Source organism: Nannobrachium achirus (genome assembly GCF_963921795.1).
Source record: "Nannobrachium achirus genome assembly, chromosome: 22".
Lineage (NCBI taxonomy): Eukaryota > Metazoa > Chordata > Actinopteri > Myctophiformes > Myctophidae > Nannobrachium > Nannobrachium achirus.
In genome coordinates, this window is record NC_137829.1 from 45,683,576 (window position 1) to 45,695,975 (window position 12,400).

At 44.9% G+C, this 12,400-nt stretch overlaps 1 protein-coding gene across 1 annotated transcript in view; it reads right to left on the bottom strand.

The window, feature by feature from the left end:
* Window positions 1-11,887, bottom strand: part of map2 (microtubule-associated protein 2) — a gene marked incomplete at both ends in the record, with an annotated part of 73,447 nt that extends 61,560 nt beyond the window's left edge. Inside the window, one exon of the mRNA XM_080752917.1 lies at window positions 11,644-11,887. Within this exon, the coding sequence (XP_080609043.1) occupies window positions 11,644-11,887 (244 nt within the window). The remainder of the gene's footprint in view (window positions 1-11,643) is intronic.
* Window positions 11,888-12,400: the final 513 nt, after the last annotated feature.

Here is a 12,400-nt window from a genome sequence, read left to right on the forward strand (position 1 = left end):
CATCCTAATGTCTCTCTTCCTATCTCTCTGTTCCATCCTACAGTATGTCTCTCTTCCTCTCCGTAAGAACCGTATCTCCGTCTCTGTCCACACGTGCACGTGCACATGCACGTGCACCTGCCGTCCGCCCCCCCTCCCTTCCATCCAGCCATCCATCCATCAGTCCATCTATCAATCGCTGTCTGCTTGTCTATCAATCAATTTGAATAAGCGATAACTACCAGAATGCTGAACTGAGGAGACATTAGTAATGCTGCATTCACACTACGAAAAGCCAAGCTAATAGCCTAGTTCCAGACCCTGAATCGCTAGCCACACCCCTTTATTTTTTTTGTTTCTGCGATTCAGGTCTAGAATCGCTCTCAATGAGGAGGCCTGCCTCGGTTGAAAATCCAAACGGGCGAATCAGCGTCGTGAATCAGCGTCTTGTGATCAGCGTGGGTGGGGGTTTCCCAGAACTCATGTGTGTTTCCAAGTACACCAGCGCCGCCGCCGTACCGTACCGCACATCGTGTCGCGGTAAAAATGCGGTAAATTGCGGTAAAATGCGATCGTATCGATCTCGCTATGAAACACCTGTAGCAGGCATGTTATGTTGTGTTTGATTACTAGTTCGTAGTGCTCCTATTCTGACTGTTTCTTTGGTTAGCAAGTAGCACTAGCAAGCAACAGGTTAGCCACTAGCCAGCCCACACATAACAACACTATGTCATGTGTTGGTCGGTGAACCAATCGCTGAACAGTGCCTCATTTCGGCAACGCCCATCCCTGCAAAGGCTGTGGGCGGAACTGACTTCAGACTGAATAATGAAGTGAAACGAAATGTCAATTCAGGCTGAGTGTCAGGCTACCAAGCTAATGGTTTGCTTGGTAATTCAATGTATTCTCTATGCAAACCAGCTTTAAACATTTCCACCGCCCGCCACCATAAATGAAGCTTCAGCGTTTATCCAGGACACGGGAGTCGTCCCGCCCAGCTGTAGTCAGCTGTCAGTCAGCTCTGTTCTCATTCCTCATTCTCATATCTGCTGGTCATTACGTCACATGACTGCCATAGTCCAATCAAAGCTCTCAGTCAGTAGGGAAGGCTCCTTTAAATACGGCTTGCTTTCTTTACCTACGCTTGGTTTCCGAAGCTTCGGAATCATTTGCTGCTTGCTGCCTCCTCCATCCACCCCAGCCTCCTTAGCCTTTGGCTAAGCTCAAATTCTTGTGATTGTCTGATTAAGTTACATGTCAATGTTGTTAAGCTCAAATACTGTGGATTTGACTAAGTTATATGTCAATGTAGCCTGATTATGGATCCCACTGGGAAAGATGGATGGAAACGGCATAGAGCGCTCGTTTTCAGTTATTGTCCACGACATTGCAAGCGGCGCGAAGGCCAGCGGACCTTGGTCCTGCTCTTCGTGCCCGAGCGCCGCCCGTTACGAAGCCGTGGTGAATGCAATCGTTATATTTATGCCCAGGCCTGGGCAAGCGCACGATAAACGCAATGATAATTGGGTTTTGGTGCACCTCGCGCAGTCCAAGTGACTACAACGGAGCGCTCCCTACGTCCAGTTCAGCCAATCACAAGCTTCAAAAATGAGTCCGGGGCGTGGTTATCCATCTTTCCCAGTGGGATCCATAATCACGCGTCAATGTATTGCTATTGTTCTGCTATTGTATCCCTATGGGGGGCATTGCTTAAGCGTTCCCTGATTTGCTTGGCATGCTCAGAAAAGCTTGCACAAAGTTCAGGGAACATCTCCGAGCGCGGAGCCCTTTAACACCAAGATTAACTGTATTCCATTTATGCAATAAATGGTTAAATCTACTTAGACGTGAGTGTTCCTGACTAAACTTAAAGACAGCATGCCGTTATGTCCAGACCACACCTGAACGCTTGGGAAGAAAAGCACTTGACATTCACAGATAATGGCAGAGGGACACTTCAGCAGGCCTAATGGACCACTTACTGCACTCTTCCTGCTGTGCCACTTTGTGACAAATTATAATAATAATACATAGAGCAGGGGTCTTCAACGTTTTCAGGCCAAGGACCCCTTAGCTGAGAGAGAGATGAAGCAGGGACCCCCACAACACAGTTTCATCGTTTGACAGCGCAATCATCAGTGTATTTTGGATTCATGTCAATTTGTGTTTTCAGATACGTTATTTAACCACTTGAACCGTCGATACTTAACTTGACATTTCACTCTGTACTTAGTCTGCTCTTTTTCCCCTCTGCACCAAACGTCTTCGCCGAAAATAGCCGATCTACAAGCTCACAACGCCATGCAGCGCGAGGTGCTGTGAGCTTGTAGATCTGCTATTTTTCTGCTATTCTTGGTTAATTAAAAAAGGAGAAAAAAGTTTCTATCACACAAAGATTTGGAGGACCTCCTGTAGTAACTCTGAGGACCCCCTGTTGAAGACCCCTGACATAGAGCAAACTTGAGATGTGGCAACCTCTTCAACAAGCGACTTTGTGTGTATTTGTGTGTGTCTGTCTGTCTGTCTGTATCCATGAACATGAACACCTACTAGTGTTGATTTCATCGACTAATACTATGACGGAAAATGTTCGAAAACGAAACAAATCAAAAACTAAGATGTGAGCCTGTGATGACTAAAACCATAGACATAAAGGAGGTAGATCAGAGGCAGGTGAGGGAGGGGCAGGTTTTTTCGTCACCCAGAGTGCGTTGGAATAAAGGCCCTGGTGTGCCCTCTGTTTGTTTTTTTTTCCGCTTATTTGAACACACCCAGAGAAGACGTGCTGTGATTGGCCAGTAGTCACTTTGAGTAGGGGTGGGCGATATGGTGATAAATATCGATGAGACGATACAATGTCTCCACGATATGCCTTTTCAGAGGTATCGTACTGTATGTATCATGATACAATGAGGGAGAGCCTTACAAAAAATCCTGTTGAATTGTTAATACAGAGATTCATTGCAGTATTCATTTAAACCTTAATTTTGGTCTAAATCGGTAGTTCTCAATCTTTAAAATGTCATGTTAAGTAACTTGTTAAATAACCATAAAAACCAACATGAAAAAGAATCGTGATAATATCGTGTATCGTGGTACAGCTTGGGAAAATATCGTGATATTGTATTTTTCCATATCGCCCACCCCTTTGAGTGGCAGCAGGCCTTCATCACTTCCGCCCTCCAGTTTTCACCGGTCGCTGAACTACGTCGGCGGATGAGATATCGAGATTTTTATAACGCGTTTCCACCTCGCGTCATCTATCAATGTTTAGATTAACCGATGATTTATTTAAATTGAGCCCAGCATTGAAACATCTGATTCATGTTCTGTTAATTTGCAGGGGGGGGGGGGGGGGGGGGGGGGGGGGAGAACATGAAAAGTTCAAATATGGGAGATAAGAGGTTTCTGCCCGACAGCGACAATATGCTCCATGAGCGACCATGAAAATGCCACCTCTCTCTCATAGTTCCCCCACTCACGCACTCACCCACTCACCCACTCACTCAGGGGCGGTTTTTATAAACTGGGGGCTCCCCACAAAGGTAGTAAAAGAGGCCCCCCCCCCCATGAGCGCGCGTGAAAAATAGATATGCGTGAAAAAAAACAGTATGCGTGCGTGCGAAGTGCAGGAATTAAAAATGCCACCCTCCAACTCAATACCTATTCTGAAAAAGTGATGATTTAGCATGACAAGACGATGAACTTGACAAGACAATGAAGAGCAGAGGCAGAGGAAGCCTATTTGTTGTCATTATGGTTGGTTTTAAATACCTAACCACAATCATTTTGGATCTATTTGATTAATTTAAGAAGAGTACAGTAAGGTAGCCTATATAGAGTAGGCCTATATGTATATTTTTATACAGGACATATTTGATGCAGGACAATAATTATTTTAATAACAATAAGGGAATATCAGTGAATAATAATACTTTAAAATTATATTTTAATTATTAATTATTTTATTTAATTATTATTTTTCAAAATTTTGATAAAATTAAAGCTGCAAGCAGCAATGACCGGGCCCTCGCAGCTCTACCCACGTCACAAGGGGCAACAGCCAATCAGAAGAGGGGACAGGACTAAGTTAAACCAATTAAGGTGAAGGACTCTTGATGAAGTCATATGACACCAGCCACAAGTCTGTACGACAAACGGTTCATGAGATATAGAGGCACTTCCTGTTTGGCGAAGGGCACTTCCTGTTTGGCGAAGGAAGCACCAATTAAGGTTAAGGACTCTTAATCAAGTCATATGACACCAGCCCCGAGTCTGTAAGACAAACGGTTCATGAGATATAGAGGCACTTCCTGTTTGGTGAAGGGCACTTCCTGTTTGGCGAAGGAAGTTTGATCTCTGTGTGAAACCTATTGACTCCAGTGAGCAGTTGGTCAATTCTTTAAACAATCATAACTTTTGACAGGAATGGGCTAGAGACTTACTTTTTTTTCCTAAATGCTCAGAATAATGAGCCCAACAGGGGGCCCCCTCTGCCTTGGGGCTCTACGCAGTTGCGTAGTCTGCGTAGAGCAAATGCCCGCCCCTGCACTCACTCACCCACTCACTGGACCACTTAAAGAACAGACAGTGACATCATGCAGTTAGAACAGGAACGGTGCAAGGATGATGGGAGGTTAATGTGCCTGTTGTGGCACAATGCTGAGCGGCCCCCGCGCTTGTTCTCCTTTTAACATAAGGCCTGACAGGGACGTGCAGAGAATGTTAGAGAGGCAGGGGCTGACATTTTTAAAAGGGCCTTTTTGGTGGAAATATCGAAAATAGCCGACCTCCAAGCTTGGAGGTCGGCTATTTTCGGTGCTTGATACCACACTGAAGTAAGCATAATCAAGTCAATACTGGAGATGTGGCGTAACGGCATGGATTTCTACACAGCGAGGACGATTCTTTCAACATAAGATGCTGCGTTCAAGTTCAGGAGAGTTCGGACAAGGCAATTCTCTTTGATGCTGCCTTCAGGTATGGCATGGAAAGAGAGGCATTTGCATTTCTTTCACCATAGTAAAAACTGCATTCATGGTCTGGAAAGGGCACGTTTTACAGACAGATAAAAGGGCAGGGGCTCAAGCCCCCTTTGATGTCTATGTGTGCACGTGCCTGAAACCTGGTGCGCTCAGATTAGTTTTTGCATTAAGTAAAAGTAGTAATACCAATACTTTTTGAGCGGTGATAACCACTCCTACGTTTGACTTTGTGTGTATGTCCCTACTGTATGTATGCAGTATCAACAGCTGCAGTCACACAAGACTAATGTCACAGAAAGTATGCAGAGACCGACATCACCACAGCTGATGCCACGGACAGAACGGCCCATACAAGGAGATATGCATGTGTGCCGTGTTTGATACCATGCTCAGGTGCGTCTTTTACCTAAAAGGCCGGTATTCAAAAATGTACTTCGGAAAATGGATTACATGGTACAGTATATATACCCTGATCACCTGTCATCAATATGAAATCGTAGTATCGACATCGTAGACCTGGCCTGGACTCCATATTTAGCCATGCCTGACACAGAAATCCATATATGGGCATAAAAGGACACAGATGCACAGATACAGAATTCTCCATATATGGGCATGAAAGGGACATAGTCAGATGGGTATAACGTGTACTCTGACGGGTACTCATGCTTTTCCTTCTTGCATCATTCCAGAGTAGGTTGGTGCCCAATGGTCACTGGTCCAGTGTTCTATATTTGTAAAAGAAAAAATGCTTGTATATCATTTGTATATCATTTTACGAATAGCCAAAGTATAAAATAGACAAAGTAACTAAAGATAACATTTCCAAATAATTGCAGTGCAGTAAAGAGTACAACATTTGCCTCGCAGTTATTGGAGTATAAACATATTGGAAGAATGAACTCAAGTAAATAAGTATAAGTACCTCAAAATTATACTTTAGGCCTAGAATTATTGAATGCTTTAGCTATTGAAAAATAGCAGATATACAAGCTCACAGCGCGGCACCGAGTGCCGCGCTGCGAGATTGTAGATCTGCTATTTTTGAAAAAGTTGTGAAAATGTGTGCAATCTTTGACTATATGTATTTTCAAAGCGAACGTTTGTAACTCAAATTTTGCTTCTGGGGGGTCCCTGGAACTAAATATTTTGAGATGCGGGTCCGTGGCCAAATACACGTGGCCAAATTTTGGGGGTCCTTCACATGAAAAAGTTTGAGAACCATTGACACAGTAGTCTCTCAAGAACAGACTAACTGAGCTCCAGTTAAGTGAAAAGGACCTTTTCTTTGACGATGGCTGGCCAGATTGCTGACATAGAAACATATATATATATATTTTTTTTTTAAACTTTAGAAGGATTCAAAAGACACTTATAGAATCGGGTCAAAATTCAAATTTTCACGAAGCTGTGAGCTTGTATATCTGCTATTTTTTAATAGTTAAAGCATCCACTAATTTTAGGCCTAAATGGGTTAAATGTGTGACTTTGCCCACAACAAAACAATAAATATATATTTCTACACACCATCCCTCTATAACAGCAGTTATAGGCCACTGGAGTACCCGTGGAAACACATTGCTGTCTTTCGCTGTATTTTGTTGTTTGTCTAACAAAACAAACTTCAGGGATACAGGGAGAGGCCAGTGTGTTTCTGCAGCTAAACGCCACACTACTCCAGTGGTTGATAACTGCTAGTATAGAGGAAAATGATTGGTAAAACATATATGTTAATTGTTTTGTAAACACAGAGCATAGTTACATACTATTCAGGGCTTGGCAACCCTTTTGACATGAAATGTCATGTTTTTTTGATTTTCTTGATACTGTTTAATTATACAAATATTATATTTCCTGATTTTGATTGTCCATAGGCTATAGGCTACAAAACAGAAATGTTTTCTTTCACATCAGGATGTAATTAGACTCAATAACCCATCTATCTCCCAGACTCCCATCTATCTCTCAGTCAGTTTGAATGAATGTACAATTACTGTATGTGTAGTATGTAATTTGTATATAGATGTGAGTGAACTTAATTTAACTGAATAAACTTCTTATTTTTATTATATAAATGTACGTTTACAAGAAATGCCAGTGTGCCCGTCCGTGATCACCCTCCCCTGTGCCGATGTTTGCACCCGTGCCTACGGTTGCCTAATGCCTATACCCCTGACTATATGCCTTTAAGTCCAGTACATGTACCTATACTGTATATTCCACCAGCGTTAATGTGGCGACTGACTGACTGACTGACTGACTGACTGACTGAGGCAGAATGCAACGGTCCCCGGCTTTTCTTTTTTCGCTCCATGCAGCCCAGTGGCTGCAGCAGGCGGTGCTCTCTCTCTCTCTCTCTCTCTCTCTCTCTCTCTCTCTCTCTCTCTCTCTCTCTCTCTCTCTCTCTCTCTCTCTCTCTCTGTGTGTGTCAGCACAAAGCACACACCCAGGGGTGTCGCACCAAATTCTGGGCCCTGGGTACAAGGATTCACTGTGGGCCCCCATGAATGTTCTTCATAGGGGGAGGGGGTGGGAACGCATGGGAACGCATTATTACGCATTACTTTGTGCTTTAACTATTAAAAAAAATGGCAGATATACAAGCTCACGCGAGCTGGTAGATCTGCTATTTTTGAAAAGTCGTGAACATTAATTTTGTGCAAGTCTTTGAATTGAAAAACCTACGCTTCCCATAAGCAAAATTTTAGTTACAAAAGTTCGCTTAAAAAACACATAATTCAAAGATCTGCACACATTTTCCCGACTTTTCAAAAATCGCAGATCTACAAGCTCTCAGCGCAGCACTCGGTGCCGCGCTGAGAGCTTGTACAGTACAGTATATCTGCTATTTTTCAATAGCTAAAGTATAAAATAATTAAGCCCCCCCCCCCCCCCCCTTGTGACACCCCTGCACACACCTAAAGAGATGCTGCCCTCCCAACAAAAGCCGGGTGAAATTGCAGGGGGAACCGTTGCCGCGGTAACCGTACGCAGTCAGTGACAGAGCATTGTGCCTGTGTGCACTGAGATGGGGAGGGGGAGGGCAGGGGAGCGATAACAGAGAGATGTTTAGCCCCGTAATTAACGTGCGCTAATAACTGTGCGATTCTAGTAAGGGCTCCCTCCTGCAGGGCCAAAGAAAGGAAGGGGTACAACTGCAATTCGGGAAAGGCGTCGGGACAAGTTTAATGACACACATGGAGCGATCACTGTACCTCTCACTCGCACGCACGCATCACATTTGCGAAAGCACGGATGAACAGGGCACAAGCAAAGGGAATTGCTACAAAATGTATTGATTCACTTTGTTATTGCTTCAAACATAGCCGTGAATGAACCTCATCTGCTTCAAAATAGTTTTGTTCAGCTATTTCACTATGTAAATATATGTTTTAGCGCATGGGTCTTCAACAGGGGGTCCGGGACCCCTAGGGGGTCCTCAGAGATATTACAGGGGGTCCTCCAAATCTTTGAGTGATAGAAACTTTTTTTTCCTCCTTTTTTAAATTAACCACTTGAACCCTAGCGACCATAACTTTGTTTTTCTCCTTTTTTAAATTAATCACTTAGCGACCATATTCTGAGAACTAGCAAAAATAGCAGATCTACAAGCTCACAACGCCGTTGTGAGCTTGTAGATCGGCTATTTTTTGGGAAAGAGCTTTGGTGTAGAGGGGAAAAAGAGCAGACTAAGTACAGAGTGAAAGGCCAAGTTTACTAAGTATTGACAGTTCAAGTGGTTAAATATCTGAAAACACAAATTGACATGAATCCAAAATACACTGACAATCGTGCTGTCAAACGATGAAACTATATGGAATCTATGAAAAGGTTGTGGGGGGTCCCTGCTTCATCTCTCTCTCTCAACTAAGGGGTCCTTGGCCTGAAAACGTTGAAGACCCCTGTTTTAGGTGTATTGAAATTCCAGGTTTCCTGAGAGAGACACAGCAAGATTTGAAAGGCAAAGCGATGCTAATGAACCGTGAACCATGAAGTGCTCTAGCAGTTTGAGTCCAGCGCGACCTTCATGTAATCACAATACAACTTTAACAGGCTTTTCTACGCTGGAAAGCCAAGCAGAGGAGCTTGTACGCGGTCCTATTATGAAACATGTTCCGTAGGAATGAACGGACAAGGACAAGAACCGTGTTAGCAGGTAATCTGACCCGAAACGATCGATCTTAACCACAAGCCCCCAGCACAAGCCCCCTATTCTAGGGGGGGATATTCAGAGAAAATAGCCAATCTTAAAGCTCACACCAAAGGGATTTGGTAATTAGTCAATCCCCTCCGGATTTGGCACAAACATGGGGATGAATTCATCCAACTGTTATTCCCTACCACCAGCCATCAAAAAGTGTGACTTTAGCAGGAAGGCTATCAAATAAAACCAGGGGATACAAAGAATTTAACTTAAAGATTAAGGATAATCACATTTGAATATAGTACAAGTACAGTACAACTATCAGTGCCATAAAACCTGTGGTATTTCACAAAAATAATGTATTGACAAATTTCAATATTTCTACAAAGTCTAAAAGCAGCGACGTTTATATCTTGATGTGAAATTATGAAATATGAAATAAGAATTTAGAGTCTCAACCACAGACAGCCGGTGCCAAAAATCATCTTGGGCAGTGCAAGAAGGGCATCGAGGCCACTGTAGCCGTGGGGCATCCCTTTTTCAGGGGGGCACAAAACCACACAAGCAGCAACGATGGCCATGGCCTGCTCCATACCCTCCTTCAAAACTGCCATAAGAGAGCACCTGTCTGCAATTTGCAACTGGTCCCAGGACAAGTCTTCTAGCTTGTATAGCATTGTATGTCTTCATAATGTCTTGATGAATTGAATACACTGGACCACAACAATGGTAACAAGCCCTCAGGGGGGGCGCATGCCACATACTGTAGGCTCTGATGCTGACAGAGTGTTGCGGGTTCGAGGCCCGATCCCGATGATCCTGTCACTCCCCATCTCTCTCCCCATTTCCTGTCAGTCTAATTGTCCTATCAATAAAGGCATAAAAGCCCCCACCCAAAAAAACAAGCCCTCGGGCACCTCGACCAGCTGTCCGTCTGTCCATCAGTCCGTCAGTCACACGTCACACGTCACACTTTTGCCCCGCTCATATCTCTGCAACCGTTGCCCCGATCCATGCCAAATTTTGCACACACACTCCTTGCCTGCCAAACCACAGCCTCCCTCTTCTAGCGCCACCATGAGGCCGATTCTTGCAAAACACATTTTTGGATTTTGCCCTAAAATCACGCAAATCGGTACACAGTATGTCTACACTCATCTCATCAACATGGATCTCTCCCATTTAGCGCCACCTTCAGGCCGATTTTTTAAAACACATTTTTGGACACTACTCCTACAGATTTGGCCCAAAAATCACGCAAATCGCTACACAGTATGTCTACACTCATGTCATCAACATGGATCTGTCCCATATAGCGCCACCATCAGGCCGATTTTTTCAAACACATTTTGGACACTGCTCCTACAAATTTTGCCCTAAAATCACGCAAATCGGTAAACAGTATGTCTACACTCATCTCATCAACTTGGATCTGTCCCACATAGGGTGTGCCAAATGTAGTTCTAAGAGCGGCCATTTCTTGGGTAAACACAGCCTTACACAGGTGTTCTGATTAGACTATAGCATTAGTTCTATGCAATCAAACAATTGAAACACCTGTGTTTTGACCCAAGAAATGGCCGCTAAGGACTACAATGACGTAGCCGCTGGCACACACTATAGCGCCACCGTCAGGCCGATTCTTTCAGACACATTTTAGGACACTGCTCCTACACATTTTGCCCTAAAATCGCGCTGCGACCTGACGGTCGCATATCTCCCGATTAGGGAGTCTTATGGTGTTATGCTTTTAGCATTAGTGTTTTCAATTCAATCAATCAAAAGACGGAAAAAAGCAGGTATGAAGCCCCGGGTGACTCCGGCATCAAAGCATAACGTCACTGTCGGGCAGAAACCTAGGTCGCTGTTACGATCAAAACCTCCACCGGCTGTCAGTCTGTCAGTCAGTCTGTCAGTCACACGTCACACTTTTCCCCTTCTCATATCTCCGCCACCGTTGCCCCGATCCATGCCAAACTTTGCGCACACACACACACACACACACACACACACACACACACACACACACACACACACACACACACACACACACACACACACACACACACACACTCTTCTTGGCTGCCAAACCACAACCTCCACCCCTCATTTCTCATATGGCCCTCTTCTAGCGCCACCATCAGGCCGATTCTTGCAAAACACATTTTTTGACAGTGCTCCTACAAATTTTGCCCTAAAATCACGCAAATCGGTCTAGACTCATGTCATCAATATGCATCTGTGACATTTAGCGCCACCTTCAGGCCGATTTTTACATGCGACCGATTAGGGAGTCTTACTGGTATCTCCAAGTTTCAAATGCGTACATTCTTTTTCGCAAAGTAACGCACTGCTTCATCACACAAGGCCGTCGCACAAAAGTAGTGAAAACAGGCGTTGTGTGCTTGCAGATCGGCAGTTTTCACTCGTTCAAATCATTTTAAAAATGATAAACACAAAACAAACGGTTTCGGACATACAAGGTTTCCACCCCGACGACGACAGTGACGATAACGGGCTTTTCAGAAGTCTTACCTGCTGTGATGGCGTGGGCCCCGGCCAAGTCCCCGTTGAACCCGTTCTCCCTGGCCGTGGAGGCGTAGGGCGGCGGCGGCGGCGCCCCGCCTGCGGGCTGGCACGCCCTGTAGGCCGAGGAGGCCGCGGAGGAGGAGGACGAGTAGCCGTTGTTGGCCCCGTGGGGGCCCACCGAGGAGGGCTCCTGCCCCGCCGACGGGTCCCACCGCGGGGCGGCGTCCTCTGGCTGCCGACCGTCTGCCATGCTGGGCGGAGCTGGCGGCAGGTGGTTGGAGAGAGAGGGGCGGAGGGTGGGTGGGGGTCCAAGCTCTGCTGTCTCCGCTTCCTGGGAGGGAGAGAGAGAGAGAAGGAGGTATAGGTGGAGGTCAGTCATTGTTTTTAAAGGTCTGTCCATACCGGCGAATTAGCGAAAGCGACGTGAATAAGCGAACCAAAAAAGCGAAGTATTCGCGATTCGCCTTTTTCCATACACGCCAAAAAGCGTGGCGAATATGCGTATAATATTCGCTTAATTCGCCTAAAAACGAGGGGGGGGGGGGGGGGTTCTGCCTGTAGCCACAGGAGAAATGAGAAGAAAGGAGAGAGAGGAGAGAGGAGAACGGACGGGGGAAAAAAATAAAACAATGGACTACATCCTCAAGTGATGATGACCTGGCTGTGGTTGTTAGGCTATTAAATAATAAAAAGAAAAAGAAGAATAGAAGTCTTCACCGGCGCACACAACCCATCACATCACAGAAGAGACAACACTCGTTCA